Source organism: Etheostoma spectabile, chromosome 13 (genome assembly GCF_008692095.1).
Source record: "Etheostoma spectabile isolate EspeVRDwgs_2016 chromosome 13, UIUC_Espe_1.0, whole genome shotgun sequence".
NCBI lineage: Eukaryota > Metazoa > Chordata > Actinopteri > Perciformes > Percidae > Etheostoma > Etheostoma spectabile.
Genome location: NC_045745.1, coordinates 25161045 through 25181471, shown reverse-complemented (window position 1 = coordinate 25181471; position 20427 = coordinate 25161045). Strand labels below are relative to the sequence as shown.

At 39.1% G+C, this 20427-nt stretch overlaps 1 protein-coding gene across 1 annotated transcript; it reads left to right on the top strand.

Annotated features, from left to right (window-relative positions):
* The first annotated feature begins 343 nt into the window (after nt 1-343).
* Nucleotides 344-20398, top strand: LOC116700397 (mucin-6-like). The gene is given in 32 exon segments (XM_032533530.1): nt 344-740; nt 1610-1674; nt 5370-5444; nt 8032-8099; nt 8198-8464; nt 8467-8973; nt 8975-9621; nt 10011-10047; nt 10132-10169; nt 10244-10374; nt 10464-10542; nt 10806-10864; nt 11095-11142; nt 11240-11307; nt 11441-11484; nt 11583-11622; nt 12061-12095; nt 12196-12323; nt 12437-12557; nt 12695-12959; nt 12961-13178; nt 13649-13805; nt 15167-15331; nt 15535-15657; nt 15975-16020; nt 16105-16208; nt 16310-16434; nt 16663-17034; nt 17184-17467; nt 19026-19127; nt 19359-19508; nt 19883-20398. Coding segments are annotated over 32 exon segments (4737 nt in total). The 5' UTR covers nt 344-675; the 3' UTR covers nt 19987-20398.
* Nucleotides 20399-20427: the final 29 nt, after the last annotated feature.

Sequence of the window (20427 nt, the reverse complement as noted above, 5' to 3'; positions counted from 1 at the left end):
AGCTACAACAATGGAGAAAATAAGTGTGTGTGTGTGTGTGTGTGTATGTGATTGTTTGTTAATGAGCACAGTAGACAGACAAGCCCTTTTCCAGTTTTGAAAAGGACGTGCATAACATGACAGACAAATAATGCTGGTGCGTGACTGACAGAACAGTAAATGTCTCAATAACAGCCCTCTGTTAGATTATATTGTAACCCTGGAAACACTTGTTTGTCAGTAAGAACGCTCACACAGTTAGGACACACCTCAAGGCGCACCTGTACTGTCAAACAAAAATAGACAAAGCTAAATCTATTCCCTCTAAAAACCGGCAAAAACGTTTGTTTTGTAAAACATTATTTTGGATGATTGCACAGCACTGTTGGCCTTTTCTGACATGGTGTAAAATGAAAAAAAATCTGCTCAGGAGGTGGACAATTGTGGAGCGAGATTAAGATAAAGTGAATGCAGGCAGCCAACCATTTCAGGTTTTAGTTTCAGGGGCGTGCCACATGTGTCAGCGATTGATCTTGAATGAGAAAGTCACACTGAGCTCACACAGCAGCCTGCCAACTACAAATTTCTGTGGGTTAAGAGAAGCAAATGCAAGTCTAATGTTTGTGGTTTGGCTTTTTTGTCCAGGTTGGAATTTGCCGACAGGGAGTTCTGTTCCATGAAAATGATGCAAAAGTAATGAAATCTACCAGCATTTATTCTGATGGATCTTCGTGTCAGTTCTTGTTTGCCAACTTTGCCAGGTAAAGTGGTAGTGGTTGTAGTGGTGGTGGTTGTGTGTTATCTTCTTTTGGATCACAGCTGGATCTGGTTTGATGCTGGATAATTTATCAAACTTGTCTATTCACATATATATTTAAATCATTTCCTTCTTTAATCCTTTATTTAAACCACTAACCTAATCACGTTTAAATATCTATTATCTTTTTTCAATCATGCAGTATAGCAATACCTGTGCCTTATTTGTACTGATATGTATCTCATAAAATTACATGTATTACATTCTTTCACATTTTCTTTGGGTATTTTTTAAATACATTAATATATAAAAGCAGGCACCAGAGTTTAGCTACCACAATCTTTTTTATCACTGCATGGTAACAGCATAGCTTCAGAACACATGTTCCCCTCTGAAAGCTTTGGCCAGAGCAAACAGTCCCAATTTTTTCATGGAAACCAACATGTTTGTCTACACAATGCAATACTAGTCTATATATTACTGTTTGCAATTTCTCTAAGCTGGGATGAAGGTAGTGTGTTTGCTCTGTTGTATTGTACTATATTGATTATACTCAAAGGTGTGCCTACCCAGGAATGCATTCAAGTGTCTGACATCATTCAAATCTTCAGAACATTGTGTGAAGTATGGTTAATTGATTGAATTAACAAAGAGAAAACCTTTTACAGGAAAAGGCCTCCAGCATTCATTGGCATGGGTGTGATGTGACAAGGTGCTTGTGATTAGCCTTAGAAGTTTTTCATATGACTCACTGCAGTTCAACAATAGGCATAAAAATAGCTAAATGTTGCCACAATGAAGCTAAAACCAGATGTTTTCCTTTCATGTAAACATTTGAAAAGTGTTTAAATCATTGTATTTGTCATTCTACAGAATGAAGAAACCAGGCTCACATCTACACTGGTTGCACATACTTCTGCTGGTTGCCCTATTTGCAGGTATGGTCTGATATGAGCAATAACAGTTTGTTGTTGACAATGGAATGGCAGCGTCTTTTGTCTGGCAACCTTTGTGCTGACAACTTTGCAGCCCTATTTGTGAACTGCAATGTCTAACATGTCTGACATACCTGTCATTCACTGCACACACACACAATATTTCCCTCCTAATTTATCCATAACCAGTTATTCTTCTGATGGCTGTCTGTTTCCTAACTACACAAAACAGAAGTTACGAAATGTAACTATGGTTCTATGAATCCTGGAAGACTGGCAGAGTTCTTGATCACTTGGAATCTTGGAAGATTCTGTAAGAATGAGCTCGGGGGGACAAAAAGTTGCTCAGACTAACAGATTCAGGCCGTAGTGTCTACACAAACCTTAAGGGCTCGCACTGGGTACAGTGGACTTGACTTGACCCTTGGACCTCTGGAAGGGGGGGGTCAAAACGTGTCAGGTGAACAGGCTGATTTTTGCGTGAGCATGCCAGCACATTAGGGAGGAATGCCATAATAGGTCACAAAGTGACACCAGAGCCATCCAAATACCACTTCAAACAGGAATGACTCACAGCATGTAGGAGACCATCCACTGTTCAGGAGGGTCTGCAGGAACCCTGGTGGTTTATGTGAAAGACTGTCGAGGTTTAGTCTGACCTGTCGAGCATGTGCAATCCCCTCAAGTACGGCAGGAAATGCCGCAGAACCAGGTCCACAGCTCATAGCTCCAGCACAAGGATGGGCTTCGATAGAAGACCAAAGGCCCTAAACTGTCCTGTTTAGCCACACTACATCCCACCTTGAAGAGCAGGCATCTGTCATGACAACCCATTGAAAACGGAACAGAGCCCATGGGCACCCCTTCCAACAGATGCAAACACTCCCAAGCGAGACAGAGCCATCAGGCACTGCAGCAACTCCTTCATCCTCTTATGCCTGTGCCACTTCGTGACCAAGTGGAAACCATTCAGCCATCTCTGCTGGGGCGCAGTGACAGAAAGCCCAAGAGAATGACAGCTGAGGCAGCTGTCAACTTGCCCACGAGGCAAAGAAACAGGCAAAGGGTACATCCTACCCCCTAATGAGGTGGTAGATGTCATACATGCATTGAAGTGATGGACAGGCCTTCATTGTGAAACTGATCAAAGCCACAAAGATGAAGGTTGTAAGGTATGGGTGTGGCTCTAGGAGAGCCATCCAGAAATGTGGCATACACGTAATGTCCATATTCCGCCATCGTACTCTACAGTGCGGGTTTTGTGGGTAATGGTGTGAGTGGTAAAACCAGAATTTAAAAAAGCAGCGTGTTTAAATGCACAACTTCTCAGTTATTGGGTCACTGTACGTGACAGTGGTTACAGCCACAATAATCAATAACACAGAGCGAACACGCTCACGGTAGAAACTGAAGTTACACGTTTATCGGATAAGGTATCAACGTTAGTTAGCACAGCGAAAGCGCCCAGCCACAGTGAACAAACAATCGTAGACAGGAGAAAAAAGCGAGCACCTTGCCGTCACTGACACAAGACAATGTGTAGGTAAATACATTACTCTGGCAAATAATACAGCAATCGTAAACATTAACACTGAGCAAACACGCTCCCGTTGGTAAAGCAGTTACACGTTAACAGGTTTAGGACATTTACGTCACACAGCCCAGCGAAAGCGCAGAGCCATAGTGAAACAAACAATTGTACACAGGAGACGGCAGCGAACACACCGTCAATGACACAATGTTAACACCACGAAGCCAATCTTACCGAGTGTTTAAACTATGAGTGGGTCTGGAGTGTCCGCCAGTCCGGGGCTTCGTCCGAAACCGAAAACCAAACACACCGTCCCCTTCCTTGAAGAAGGACAGCTCAGCCTTTGGAGGACGAAAAAAGTCACAACTCTGACTGTAATCGCAAGGCTACGAGCGGCGAGCATTTTAACAATTCCAACTAAAGCTAATGCTACCACAGATGGTAGACAACCTACTTAGCGAGAAGAGGAAAAAGGAATTACCTCGGGGATGACACCGGAACATTGTTGTTGAACAGGGTCACCCCGAAGTCACAGGGGACTTTCTTGATATAAATACTTGACCTGCACAAGCGCGACATGAAATATTTTCAGTGTGAAACACTGCCTCTGGTGGTCAGTAAGGATGAAATAGAACTTCACAATGCTGTAACTTCTTTGTAGAGAAAAGTGGAAAATATGGCCAATAGAAAACAGACTAAAAACATGTTTTAAAATTTCCAAAAAACCTACATATGTTATATATATATAACATATATATGTTAAAGCTGGAGAATGGCGGGCCCAAAATGCAGAGGTGGAAACTGAGGGTAGTTTTTTTATGATTTAATCAATCCAAAAAAAAAGCACAAAACAAAAGGAGTCCTGGAAACAAGCAGTTAAAACGGGAACCAAAAATAAAGTCCAAGTAAGAACAGAAAGCAAAGGAAAACTAACACAAACCTGGAAGTCTAACAAACAGCAATCCACACAGGAGACAAAACACACAATGATCTGACAAAGGACAAGGGGAACTGCATACAGAGGCTAACAAGGTAACAAGAGGCAGGTAACACAAGGACTGGGAAACAGGTGGAAAACATCACGTAAACACAAGAGCGGGAAAACACAGGAAGTAACACCAAACAAGACAGCACAGACAACCAGACTATCACAATAAAACAGGAAAAAGAACATATACAACACAAGACTGAAAGTAACACAATCACAAGGACAAGATAATAAAAAACACAAAAACAGAGGAAACTACAGGACAAAATACAAGACAAAGTAGCAAAACAATAACAATATACATATCAGTCAATAGCATGTTATAATTTCCGAGCCCTCTATGTGAAGGTTATGTTTTTCATTTCAGTTTTTTTACACTAATTAGTGTTTCCTGTTTTATTTTTAGTCCTGTTGTTCCAGGGAACATCACTTCCTGCCCTTGTGTGTTTCCCACCTGTGTGATTGTGTGCACCACCCTTATTAGTTCCAAAGTTGTCAAATCACCCTCCTTTCTTTGTGTATTTCATCGTTATTACCTGTGTCCAAGCAGTTTTTTTCCTTGTTGTTTTCCCATTACCTATTGCTTAGTGTTCCTTGTTTTCTTTTCCTGATTTTGTAAGCTTTACTTGATTGAATCATTGAACACTGCGTGCTGTTTCTTCATCAACCTATTCTGCGTTTGGATCCAAAACTACATTGTTGAAACTAATTTCAAGAATTACAAAATCCAGGAGCAGCAGAAGATCCAGCCGGCAGGGGGACAGGAAAGTAAAGAGCAATAAGTTCTAAACACAAGAAAAAAACTGCTTCAACATTGAGAACGATAATGAACTGACAAAAGACAAAGGGAGGAGAGGACAATAACTAAATACGCAAGGAAAGGAATGTGATTAGACACAGGTGGAACTGATCACACAGATGAAAAACACACAAGGGCAGGAAGTGAAGTTGCCTGGAATCAGAAACATTGCTTGAAGTGTCTGTAAAGCAGTACGCAAATAGGGAAACATAACCTTAACACAGAGGACTGGAAAATGATAGGTGGGATTGAAAAACAAGAACGTCCACACTGCTGTTTACAGTCTACCATGCAGTATTACAGTGAGTCACACTAATCACTGCCGTCATTCAGTGATTCATCACATCCAAAAATAATTCTTCTTTGTTTCCCGCCAACAGGTCAGGCTTCCGGTAATGGGACCTCTGCTGCTCCTTCCCCTCTTTCCATTACTACAACAAATGCACAGACTTCAGGTACACTTGACTGAATCATCACACTCACTGAAAATGTCAGTAATAATCAGAAACGCAACTGTCCTTCACAACTTTTTATTTTATCCCCACACTGCTGCTGCTGGTCTCACCCATTTGTAATATACCCCATTTACACGTAGGCTGACATGGTTATTTTTAAAAACTGAGACATTTCCCTTCATTTGTGCCCTTTGTGTACACGCAAACGGAGAATTCACCTCTGAGAACAATTATATCTAAAAACTCTCGCAGAGTGGAGATTTTAGAAAACTTTGTTTGCACATTTGCATGTTGTACATAAACTATGAAAAACGAAGGTTTAGGCAGCCAACATCACAGTTCCAGAACTTACACCTGCGCCAAAAGTAAGATCTATGTTTCCATTTTCACTTGGCTATGGTTGGGATTCTGATTGGCTAAAATGGGCTTGAGCTTCTCGTTACACATACGGCATCCACACTGGTTTGCGTAAATAAATACTTTTCTGAAAACTGACAGGTTGCACAATGCTATTCTATTTTTCAAAACAGAGGGGGTGAAATGTCCGTTTATGAAAATAGCCAGCCATGTGTTAACGTAGCATTAATGTGTCACTGGTTGTAAATGAAAACCAACGCCAACCCTCTGTTATCCGATAAAGACACAAGATATGTCACATAATAGAGATAGATTGTCTTGGTGGTATGGAGTACAGTAGCAGAAGAAAAGAAGTATTCAGAAAAAGGAACAGCTCTTTATTTTAAATCTTTTAAACAACATTTTAATTTAAGTTGATTGAGGTGGAGCTAATTTTAACTTCATTCATTCACTGTTGTGTAAGTCAATCTATGATGCATCAAATGTTTTAAGATGATCTGATTCTGATGTTGGATGAATGTAGTGGAGTAAGACAATGTTTGTCTCAGAAAAAGTAAAGCCTAAAATGGAAGTATTGAAAGTAAAAATATAACTCTATTGTACCAAAGTAAAGTAGCCTATGAATACATGTACCTATTATTTTGCATAACTAGAATCATCCCAATCACATTCATATCGGCCTCCAACAAATCACAACTGTCCTTGAAATTGTGGAACAGTTTCACTTTTTACATTAAAGGGGAATTCCTTCAAATAACACTGACATTTCCATATGTACAGTACCTGTTTTACCTATGGACATTTTCAACATGAGTGATGGGTCCCAATTGAATCTAAAAGAAAAAATAATTCATTGTGAAGTTCAGCTGAAGCTAATATGAGGCTTAAAAAGATGTAATTGTACTTTAAAGATCCGTTTACTAATTTTGGAGAATGCAAATTATCCTGTGAAACTACAACTGAGAATGAAACTCCTGGTAAACGCCCCAATAAATTGTTTGTTCAAGCAACAATTACAACTCATATTAATGCTTATAGTGGCACCACCTCTAGTGGCCATGGCCATTATGATGGGAGCAATGCAGGAAGTAAGATGACGAAGACTGAACACACGGAACTATGTCATGTTCTGCATCACTTGTGTAACCAGAAGTTACGTAATGTAACAGATTTAAGAAGGCCCCCAGCCTCAGCATTGAAGACAATTTTTTTTAAGTGGCCACTTGCAGTGTTTCAACAAAAAATCCCCCTGCGGTTAAACAAGGATTTTCCCCATGTGCCAAACAAGGTCGGTTATGACTCTTTTTTTTCTGAATCAACCTTTATCAATGAACCTTTTATATTTGAAAAACTTCCCTCTAGCCAAGAAAGTTGATTTCAAAACCTTTGATGTCACCACAATGTAAAGTCTTTGGCCAAGCAGGAACTTGCGGGCAGCGCCAGCAGGAAAAAACTACTGCGCATATTCAATGTGCTGCATTTCACAGAACTAAAACTGGAAGCTTAGAACCTTTTTTGACATAGGTGCCAGGCAAGGAACTCCACTGAACCGAATAGACACCATTCTGGGATCCGGTTTCCTTTTAGTATAATACATTAATAATTTTAACCCAAAACCTTGATCTTTTTCTAAACATAAAGTAGCTATTTGGCCTATGGGTCTGTGGGCTGCTGGTGGAGCTAATTTATTAAATGCTCCTGTGGGTCATATTAGATGGTAAGAATAAACAACCTTTATCGTTGTATGATTTGGAGAATTTGTTGGTAGGGGTAAAAACTGTTACAGCATAGTATTGCAATATTTTCCGTGGCAATACTGTATCAACACTCAGACACAAGTATTGATCTTTTATTATATAAAAAGCACATGCAAATTTAACTTTTTAGCAATAGAATAACACAATCAATTTCTTTTTTTGAATAAAGCTGAAGTGAGATGAACAAACAGAGAAATTTTTATTTTTAGATGGAACAGACTCTGACAAAGTTTTCCTTTCGGGAAATAATTGGAAGTTGGAACATTATAAATTGCAATATATCGCACAATATCACAATAATATTGCATTGTGACAGAAGTATCGTGGTATTGTCTTATTGTGGGGCCTTTGGTGATTCCCACCCCTACTCTGTGGTCCTGTGGAAAGGATAATACCATCTGTATTATCTCAGGAAATCTTGACCATTTTCAAAATCTGTCTCATCAACGTTCTGTCTTTCTTCCTTAAAACAGTATACTTCTTAGTTAATGTCACCGTGGATGTCAGTGGACAACAGAATGAATCACAAATCTTTGCCTGGGTATGTAGGAAAACTGTTCATGGACTAGTTGCTAATTAAAATACTGTATGATGTTTTCATCCTGTGAATAAATATGAGTCTCCTGTTCATTTTCTCAGCTGGATCAGGTGTTCCGAAACAATTTGCAGAGCTGTCTGGTAACTCCCACACCTACCTCTCCACAAACTACATCCTCAAGCACTTCAAATGAGACGACACTCGTGATGACAGCAACAACAACGTTACAGAGCAACAACACAACTACAGCTGCAGCAACTCCAACATCCGAGAGCAACAACACAACCACAGCTGCAGCAACCCCAACAACAGAGAGCAACAACACAACTACAGCTGCAGCAACCCCAACAACAGAGAGCAACAACACAACTACAGCTGCAGCAACCCCAACTCAGAAAACAACAACACAGCTACAGCTTCAGCAACCACAACGTTAGAGAGCAACAACACAACTACAGCTTCAGCAACCGCAACGTCAGAAAACAACAACACAGCTACAGCTTCAGCAACCACAACGTTAGAGAGCAACAACACAACTACAGCTTCAGCAACCATAACGTCAGAAAGCAACAACACAACTACAGCTTCAGCAACCACAACGTTGGAGAGCAACAACACAACTACATCTTCAGCAACCACAAAGTTAGAGAGCAACAACACAACTACAGCTTCAGCAACCACAACGTTAGAGAGCAACAACACAACTACAGCTTCAGCAACCATTACGTCAGAAAGCAACAACACAACTACAGCTTCAGCAACCACAACATTGGAGAGCAACAACCCAACTACATCTTCAGCAACCACAACGTTAGAGAGCAACAACACAACTACAGCTTCAGCAACCACAACGTTAGAGAGCAACAACATAACTACAGATGCAGCAACCCCAACATCACAGAGCAATAACCCAGCTACAGCTTCTCGAACCCCAACATCACAGAGCAATAACCCAGCTACAGCTTCAGCAACCCCAATATCACAGAGCAATAACCCAACTACAGCTTCAGCAACCCCAATATCACAGAGCAATAACCCAACTACAGCTTCAGCAACCCCAACATCACAGAGCAATAACCCAACTACAGCTTCAGCAACCCCAACATCACAGAGCAATAACCCAACTACAGCTTCAGCAACCCCAATATCACAGAGCAATAACCCAGCTACAGCTTCAGCAACCCCAATATCACAGAGCAATAACCAACTACAGCTTCAGCAACCCCATATCACAGAGCAATAACCCAGCTACAGCTTCAGCAACCCCAACATCACAGAGCAATGACCCAACTACAGCTTCAGCAACCCCAGTATCACAGAGCAATGACCCAACTACAGCTTCAGCAACCCCAGTATCACAGAGCAATAACCCAGCTGCAGCAACCCTAAAGCCAGATAGCAACAGCAAACCTATAGCTGCAGCAACCCCAAAGCCAAATAGCAACAACAGACCTACAACTGCAGCAACTTCAACGTTACAGAGCATAAGAAAGAGGATAGCTCGCAACAGTGTGACACAAACCAGGTATCAATGTATCAATTTTGTATTAAATGAACGAAAGAATGAAGCTCCTTTTTAAAGTAAAGACCACTGGGATTTCACCAGAGAAAGTCCCATTATTCAGTACAGAAATGTTTATTTTTTTACACTGTGGACAGGAAGAGATTGAATAAAAAGTGAATTCCAAATTGCATTATTACAGTGGTGGATTTTAGTGACGGTTTCCCAAAAATCCATACTATGATAAAATAAACCTTTTATTGATCCCCAGATACCCACACTTGAACTTGTAGCAGCACAGTCTCTGGGTGTACTGTAAATTAAACAAGAACATGAATTTAACTTTGATTTGAAAGAGAGAACATGATGTTTTGCATTGTTTTTCATTAGTCTTGTCTAAATGTATTTTTCAGTGCACTCAGTAGTGACATATCAACTGGCCTATTTCAAGTAAGTTACCATTTGAATATTTCTGGGGGTCACAGTGTGTGAATAGAAGGACTATGTGACTCAAGATTGATTTTTATGTTTTAGAAAATGAACGTTTCATGCACCCCAACAACTGCAACAGGGTAAGTGAAATCCACTATTTTAAAGTGACTTAAAGAAGAATTTATTTGTTGTTAACACCGACCTTATACTTCAGAAACACCAACTGTTCGGTGATGCTACAGCTGAAGCAGAGCGTCCCATCATGTTGTATCCTGAGTACGCTCTGTGCGGCCAGTAAAACATCTTCTGACATTCATGTGGTGGGAAAAACAGCAGATTTAACAAGTGAGTGTTTCATAATCTGAAATTCTACATCATAATTACCTACCTAATGAAATCCCATAATGCAATCAACCCTTTGTGTCATTAAACAGATCCACTACAAAATCAGTGCAATAACACTTTGTCAGAGCAAAACAGTTGCATTTATACCGGTCAACCCGGTGCGTCATGGTAAGATATATGGTATTCACGTTGTTTTTTTTTCTTCATTTGTAACCACCCAACATATTTATTAAAATAACATTAAAAACAATTAAACATAGTGACGTCACTTCATATTTTGAAAAGCAACGTTTTCTAAAGCAGTATTTATGAATTGATCTTTAGGGCATGGTTGTGTATTGTATAATTGCCTTTGCATTTGTGTAACATTTTATGAGGTTGTTGGATGCCATAAACAAATTTTAGTTGATCTATTCAAAATGTTTCAACAGTGACAAGTCGGAGACTGCGTATGTGCAGGTTCAACGCAACTCAACTTACTGTGGTGCAAGTGAGTTCTGAACATTTTTCCTCAAACATCTTCAAAGTTTCAAAACACAGAATGTAAAGAAAGTAATCAACCCCTTTTCAATGATTGTACATTAACCCACAATGTCAAAGTAGACATTGAGACATTATTAAGCAGACGTTACATGAAGTCCAAGCAAGTCACTGCGCCCGGCCAAGTAATAAGCTAGTCCTGCAAAAAACCACGTACAACATGCTTTGACTTTGTTTCAGATAAGGGGAACAACAACTGCAACTGCTCTGCTTACTGCAGTAGACCTGGTGAGTGTGTTAGCACCCAACAAAACCAACAGATTATTATCCTAAATAGATATAAATAGAAGGTTTTTACACGTTAATATTGTTTCTTTGTTTTCAGATGCATACTACACTTTTCAAATTTCAATTCAAGATTCCAATATCAACGATTCATATATCTTATCTGTGGTAAGTGTACAGGCACAAATCGAAGATGCATGCATGCATGTGTAAGTGTGTGTTTTAGTATTTGTCTTTAACTATCCATTTTGCATCAAATAATGAATGTAGCATTAAGCTATACATTTTGGGATCTTCACAGATCTCTAAGGTTAATCAACCAACAAATTGCCCTTCAAGTGGAGGGTGAGTTTTGCCATTCTTCAAGCATGTACAGGTTAAATTTTACGTGAATAAACACCCTTTGATCAAATTAAAAATTACATTTTATTGTTCCTTTGCAGCGTTTCATGTCCATTGCCCATCATTGCATCTGAATTCAAGGTAATCAGCCACCAAATTGTCATCTTTTATCACCATCATCAACAAAAACAACAACAAGGGATTAATTCATTTTCTTTTTGATTTGCTTAAAACAAAATCTATCTTTTACTGTAGCTTATGATTTACTTGACTTAACAGTATCCAAATGAAATGTGCAGTGAAATATTTTGTTTATGAGTCATGCATTTCATTAAGAAAATTGGCCACAAAAAATTGTCACAAAAATGCATTATGTGCAACTTTATGACACTTTTTGTGACACTGAGCAGTTTGTTCATGAAATACACTTGGCACTTAATTGAAACTTTGTGCATTTCAACCCAAGTGCATATTCTATTCAAGTACATATTCTATTCAAAGCGTATCAAACATATTTTAATGTGTTACTTTGATATAATCACTTGAGATGGTCAGACTAAAATGGAAATCTCTACTCAGGATGTCAGAGTGGATTGTGGAATCACAGGAACAAAGTGAGTCTAATCCTATTACTAGCTGCGGGAACATTTCTATGCACTTGTACATTGAACAGTGATTTTGAATTTGTGCACTTGTGATTGTTTTAAATTCTAGTCTTCAAAGATGCGAAATCATTTTACGCTTTGGCCACGAGGTTCCTATCTGTAATGTGTCGGCAGCCGTGTTTTATGTGCTTCGGTCTGAGAAAGGAATCCGTTACAATGGACCAGTGACCCGAGTAGGTGTGTATAACAACTAGGGAATCAAGTCAATTCAACAGCAATTCATACAGTCAAGAAAGCAACTCCAGGTGTGTGCTTTAAAACTCCTGTTTTATGTTTTATTTTTCACACAGCAATTTGTGGAAATTCAGAAGTCAGCGACAATCCACTAAACTCTGAGTTTGTGTGGCTTATGGTTAATGTGAAGCCTGCTGCCTTTTGTACAACAATAATAAATTTTGGCCCCCAAACGTGGTTTGTATGATCTTATGCACTAACTTAACTAAATCCTTAGGGTTGTTTGTATTGTAGTTGATCAACATTTAACACCTGATGTGAACATTCTACAAATACGTTTACCCAAGATATTAATTTGTTCTATTCCTTTATAGTCAAAAGGGAATAACTGTGGTGTTGCTGATGGACGAGCAGTGTGTGGGGGTGTTTACTACACCCAGCCCAAATGTGACAACCGCACAACCAAACACCACCACGGTGTCTGTAAATGTGACTTCATCCCCGCTTAACACAACAGTTCAAGCCCTGAATGCCACCACCACTGCTACTAATACCACAGTCTCAGGTTTGTTATCTGCTCAGCACAGGGCTCTGCTGCAACCTTTACATCATAATAGCATAATTATAATGTCCCCTTTACATTGTATTGACTGCAGTTGAAAGCCAAGCCAATGCACTGCTTGAGTTGACCAGAAATGTGTCTAAGCTGAATTCCAGCCAGGTGAATCAGCTGGTGTCTCAGCTGGAGAAACTTTTGTCAGGCCCGACCGTCAGTCTGGCACTGGGGAACACTTCCGTTACCATCGTCAGCAATCTGCTGGGTGCTTCTCCTGAGGTGCTGTCAGACTCCTCCAACAGGTTACAGATTTTTTTATTTGACATTCTCTAACTGTTAAGAAATTAGACGGTATAACTCTGTGGCTCTGGATCTTTTTTGCACCTTAAGCATTTATACGGCAGCAATTTTGTTGCAGGCTGTCCAACTTGGAGCCTATTTATGTTCTCCACACCCTATTACTACACAAACTGACATATATAAAGGGGATGTCCCATCAGTTTCTTTGTGATCTCACAAGTATGTAATTTCAAAATGTTGTGATATTGGACTTTTTTTACACACTAATGACCTACATGTTGTGATGAAAAAGGCGACACTGGCGGGACTAATTTTAATGTAATTATGACATAAGGTAAACATTCAGCTTTTTTTTTACAGAATCATGTAGAAACTGTTTCTGTGCCCTAGGGCTTGGGATCCTCTGGTGTTACTGAATTGCCTCTAATTATACACATTTTGCAAAATACCAATTCATTTCCTCTTCCATCAGGATTATAGGGATTGTTGATACAGTGGGGTTAAAGCTGGTCCTTAATGGACAGACTAATACCCTACTGTCCTCGGACGTGGCTCTGTCTGTGAAACCAGTAGATGGCAGCAACTTTAAGGAAACAATTTTCTCCATCTTAAACCCCAACGATGTACAGGTACGGCAAATCAGTTTATTGCATCTGTATACAGGATTGCATACTGTACAACATTTGTAATACTGTTTAGATGAGCCTGTAGGGTAGGCCTACTATTTTACAGCAGATGCTGGTGATTTGAGTTTTTGAGTGACGGCTTTCAGAGAACTGAAATTAGTGAAAAATAGACAGTTGGACATCAAATACTACATACTTAAAAGTGGTAAGAAGTTAATAAGTGCATTTAATCAAGTACTTAACTTAAGTAAAATTTAAGAGTACTTACTACTTCAGTATTTCCATTTTATGCTACTTAATACTTCAACTGCAGTACAGTGTTAGATTAAATTATTGATTTTTAACATTTGACCCATTACAAAAAAGCAGTGTCTTTGGGCCCCATGTTTTAGATGTCTTAAGTATTTATCTGTTTCATTAAAGAGACATTTCCCATCTTAACTTTTTTGATGGAAAATACCAGAATATGTACAGGCTTGTGTAACGGAATTCTTTTTTTTTCATCTCCCATCAATCATTTCATCACCCCCCAAATGTATCTTGTGACCCTTTGGAGGTAGTCTATATCGACCATGTTTCTTCCCAAGGCTAATTTGTAGAGGCACGGTCCAGCGCTTAGCACCCTCCAAGACGATTATGATTGGTTTAAAGAAATGCCAATAAACCAGAGCAGATAACCTATCTCTGAGTGTTGTGTACTAGCCAGACCTTCCTCCGCGGCCCTATGGGGAGATAGCTCTGGCAACGCAGACAGAAACGCTGACAAATAACAGCATCCAAAGCACATGTGTAGTTAATAATATGAATGATGGTTTTACAGCTACTTTCCATTTCCGTGTACTAGTTCCAGGACCCTGGCTTTTTGATGGCATGGCCTTGTCATTGTTATTTGTTCCAAGTGCAATGTTCCTGCTATGACAGGTAAAAGTGCACAAACAGTATACTGGTACAGAAATGACAGGCAATTTTCTTTAAACAATTAATGTTATCTCTTTAATTTAAACAATTCCTCCAAATTCAACAATTATCTTATATGTCAAAATACCTGCACTGAATACCTTCAACTGCATATTAGCTTAGTTTTTGCTGAAAGGCTGTTGCTATTAATTCATTCACTAACTAGGTCCCCTAACCTACTTCCTTTCATTACAATGACATGACTTGTTTAAGATGATTTCTAAAGGTACATCCATGGATTAAACTTGTTTTTGTACATGTGGCACCAAAGAAGAAATGGGTTGAGTAGCTTTTACAACTCAGCTATTGCAAATAGTGATCTCTGACAGATTGATGTGGTGATACAAGATGATAAAATCTAGTTGTTCGGCCTCCATCTTTCTGTTTGTGTCCCATGTGTGTTGCAGGTCAGTGGGGGTCCTAAGTCCAGAAGAAGTGTGAGAACAGGTCCCTCCATCCCTCAGGGCTCCATCACGCTGCCCTCCTCTCTCACACAGAGCCTGACTACTGAGCAACAGCGGCTGGCCTCCAGAGTCCAGTTCACTTTCTACCAGGAGAGCACGGTGTTCCAGGTCTATACATTCAACAAACATCCCATTCAAAGCGAGAAAAAAAAACAGCTGAGAAGCTTGAATTTAATTACAATACAGAAATACTTTAATCATCTGTTTTTTTAATTATATCCCTAATTTAGTGTTCAACATTTTAAATGACATATTATAACATTGTGTTTGACAACTTGTATTTCTTGTGTTGCCTCTGAATGGCCATGCAGGATAGATCTTTGGGAAAACGCAAACTTAATAGTGGCATCCTGGGAGCAAGTGTGGCCAACCTGTCAATCACAAAACTGCAGGACAATGTTCTAGTTAACCTGAGGAACACGGAGCCCATTCCTGTAAGTCAGTTTGAAAAAAACAATATTTTTTTAAGGAAAATATGATGTGCTTGCTTGACTGTTTGAAGAGGGAAAGCAATACATCTTTGTAAAATAGACTATAAAAACACTAAACTACACAAATGTCTTCTTTCTACAAATGTGGTAAAACAAAGAAAGGACAAATGGGACATTTTCATAGGTTTGAGCAGATGAGTAAATGCAGATAGGCCACAAACATGGTTTAAGGAGTCATTCTCAACAAAGAAAAAAAATCATGATGTTCAATTAGAAATTGTAAACTGATCCGGGCTCTTGTGCCTTTTCCCAAACTACAGGCTAATTTTGTGGCTACGTGTGTTTTCTGGGACTTTATATTAAATGGTAAGATTTGAAACTAAGTCTATCAGAATTAAGTAAATATAAACAAAGATGAAAATAAGGTTTGTCTGTGTTTTCCACTGGTAGATGGATCAGGTGGTTGGAATCCAACAGGCTGTTTTGTCAAAAACAGCACAGACCACCAGACAATTTGTGGCTGCAATCATTTGACCAGTTTTGCTATACTGCTGGTGAGAAAAGCATACTTTTTCGAATCTTTACAAATGCATCTTTTTGTTTGGTAAAAATCTTTCCATTCTGCTGTAACTTCTCATTTTTCTTTTTCTTATAGGACATTTCCAAAGAGCCTCTAACAAGTCGTCTGCAGAACAACATTCTTACCTTCATCACATTTATTGGCTGTGGACTCTCTGCCATCTTCCTGTCTATCACCCTCCTCACCTACTTGGCCTTTGAGTGAGTATTGAGAGCAATGAGATAATTTACACCCATCCAACATTTTGTAATTACCATTCAAGTAGCGTGCACTGTGTATTTTTAATTCCAGTCTAATGGCAGATCATCTTGTTATTCAATGTTGAACATTTTTCCTGAGCAACTGTATACAGACAAAGCACTATTTACTGTAGACCTGTTGTTCATTGAGAGAAGTCCACTGAGATGTTTTGTGTTGGAACTCTGCAGGAAGTTGCAGAAGGACATTCCATCCAAAATTCTTATCCAGCTGTGCCTGGCTATGCTGCTGCTGAACCTGGTCTTCCTGCTGGATGCATGGCTGGCTCTCTACCCAGACGCTGTGGGCCTCTGCATCTCCACTGCCTGGTTCCTTCATTACTTCCTGCTGGTTACCTTCACCTGGATGGGACTTGAGGCCGTCCACATGTACCTGGCTATTGTGAAAGTCTTCAATCGCTACATATCACATTACATGCTGAAGTTCTCACTGGTTGGCTGGGGTGTCCCGATGATTGTGGTCATTATTGTCATTGCGATTAACAAGAATAACTACGGTCTTGTCTCCTATGGAAGGTTTTCTGATGGCTCTAGTGATGAATTGTGAGTCTTCTGACAGATGCCTTCACAGTAACATGCACATTATTCTAAACAAACTAAAAGATGTTATACGAAAAAACATGACAAAAAACCTGCACAAAAACATAAAACTAACCCTTTGATTTTCTCCCATCCCATGTCCTCTACCACAGTTGCTGGCTGAAAAATGACATTGCTTTCTATGTGGCAGTGGTGGCCTATTTCTGCATCATCTTTCTGTTTAACCTTGTCATGTTCGTCGTGGTGTTGGTCCAGCTGTGTCGGATTAAGAGACAGAACCCTCAACATTTGCAGCACCGCACCACGATGCAGGATTTGCGAAGCGTTGGGGGGATAACAGTCCTCCTGGGCCTCACTTGGGGCTTTGCTTTTTTTGCCTGGGGCCCTGTGAACCTGCCATTCATGTACCTCTTTACCATCTTTAACTCCTTGCAAGGTGAGATGACTTATTTGGGTCTAGGTGTTCACGTGATAGTGGTTCCATTAAAACCTGGGTGAGGTAATTTTATATCATGAGGGGAGCTTCACAGCAGTAATACGGACATTGTATCGTATTACAATTTGGATCTTTTATTTGTACACACTAAAAATCCCTGGGTAAAATAGGTTTCCGTCAATGTGCTGTAGCACCGAGACAATAACGGGTTAACATTACCCAGTAGGCCTACCCATGGATAGAAAATCACCAAAGAAGAGGGGTTGTATTTTGAGCCAATGTTAGTGTTACTTTTCAGCCAGACACAGCAATGCATGGGCTAGCCCTAAAAAAGTGAAAGTCTGTCACAGAGTGAGTGAGTGATGAATTAGCACCCTTGGTTGGTTGAGTTGTAGTTTCCCCATTGGCCCTTGCCCTTCCAAAATGAATGAGCGTGACAGTGTATCCGCTGGTAATGTCTTTACATATGCAATTATCTGATCCACTTCCTTAATACATTTTGGTGTCTTATTTTCTGTATATATTCATATTTCCCTGTATATGAGTTTCAAATGGGTTGTTTCACTTCTATATTTGTAGGTTGTTGACACAGTTTGATGCTAGAGAGAGAATAATGCACTGCAGAGTGCAGATAGGTGTTGGCGATCAGGGCAGAGAAGAAATAAACAGTAAAGTGGTAGTAAATGTACAAATACAGCAGCTTCTCCAGACCCAAGTAAAGTACATGTGTCTGCTTCCCAAACACTGGGTAAATGAAGGGTCTTAACCCCGAAGTGAGCATCAACTTCAACCCTGGAGGAAAAATAAAGTATCCCCTGTTCTTCCTGACCATGGTCTGAATACTGAAGCAGAAAGGTTGTCTTGCTCTGTCTTTCAACATTTGAGGTTGTAGTTCATATTTATCAAGGGATGCAACCTATGTCTGGACTGTTTGACAAAGTAACAATAATTACACAAAAACAATTTAGATGAAATGTTTTTGTGTGATTAATGTTCTCTAGAACATCAACTTGTTGATAATAGCATGGTTTTATAATTCAATTAGCTTGACTACTATATTCTACTTTAGTACACTTTAAAAACATGTGTTACTCAGCCAGCTACAGAAAATTGCAGATGAACAATAAATACATTCAGGTATTCATATTATTTACAATCTCTGTACAAATTAAAACTACAATAAGACCGAAGTTGTAATGAGTTGGAATTATCCTTTAATAAGATTTAATAAGTCTGAGTACCGCTTACCTTTTACACAGAATGTGAAGAAAAATTTGACAAAAAATGAAAACACCTTTTACACTATACTATTAAGGTGTGCCATCCATAGTTATGTTATTTTGCAGCATTAGAAGAGCCATACATTCCAACCCAGATTTAGTTGTAATTAAACTTTTTAGTAACAATACACTATGATAATTTTAGGTCAAAAATGTGACATCTCACAGACCCCTAAAGACAAATTGTCTGTTGCAAAACTTCATCCCTAGCAGACTTTAAAATGAGTGATTAGATAAATGTATGCATTTAATATAGAGATGTTGTTTCTGTCTTGTAGGTTTCTTTATATTTGTGTTCTACTGTGCGGTGAAGGAAAATGTGAGGAAGCAGTGGAGGACCTACCTGTGCTGTGGCAAAATGAGACTAGCAGAGAACTCAGGTGAAAGATGTTCACTTTACATTTCACAACTCTATCAGTCTGGCTGGAACCCTTTACATGTTTCACACTCATGCACTCACTCCTCTATTTGGTTTCTGATTCTTTTGAATATGGACATCTGTTCCTTTAAAGGAAAAAAAAACAAGTGCATTAGATACATGATGGCAATAAATTACACATGAAATATTATGTAACACTTCACCTTATAGCATGTGAAATTTCTTTTCACAGAATGGAGCCGCACTGCAACACAGAAGACTATGAAGAAGTCATCAGTGACCAGACTAAGATCTCATCACTCCTCAAGTTCTTCCCAATCCAACAATTTGTCCAGCTCTTCTTTCCTCGTCAATGACTCTTCAGAGCAGAATAATGGCATTGGTAAAGAGTCTTTACTGGATTAAAATTGTAAACAAGTAGCAGAACAAACCTACATGTGGGTTGTTACCAAGCTCTATATTTAATTTACTAACAATTTCCATATTAACTAGCCTAAAGTTGTCATAAAGGCTTTTAAACTTTTTGCAAGAAGAGTGCTTTGAGCCTGTATATTTTGTGTTCCCTTCCAAAGTGCACCTTCATGATTTCTCAGCACTTCAGACCTTTTTTACGATAATCTATTTTCTTGCATAATTTTTACAGTATATATAAAACTATAGCAAAACATTATTTCAGATTTTCTATATGTAATTGAGTGGTCAATTTAACAATGCTATTGTAAAAAATAGAATTAATGCCATAGTGCTGTGTTACAGGTAACCCATTTGAAGACAGATCAATCACAGCGGATGAAAACCCCGGTATTGATGTGGTCCACAACGAGGTCAATAGGCAGCACAGAAGCCAACAAGCACCCTGATCTAAAAAGGACAGACTTTTTAATGGACCTTATTTTAAAATACTTTTGTATGTTGATAGAGTAATTTATGTACTGTACATCTGCATGTCATATGCATCCATATCTTTCTTTTCATATATATAAGCACAAGTAACCAAAACAACCTTTTTTGTTGTTGTACAGTTATCTTATCAATGTAATAGGTCATATTCCAATGGTATGTTGCATACAGTGATGTTGACCCATGAATAACAAGTCAATATGAGAACAGGCCAACAGACTGGTCCAAGTTCAGTTTAACAATTTCAAAAAAATAGTCATTGTAGCTTTCAAACAGAAGGAACACCATGGTACAGTAAAGTGGTCCAAAAAGCTTTAAACTCCCATATGCTGCAAATCAATCTTACATCTACATTTCTAATTATGGATTTAAGCGTTTGTAAGGTTTTCTTAGCTGCCAAT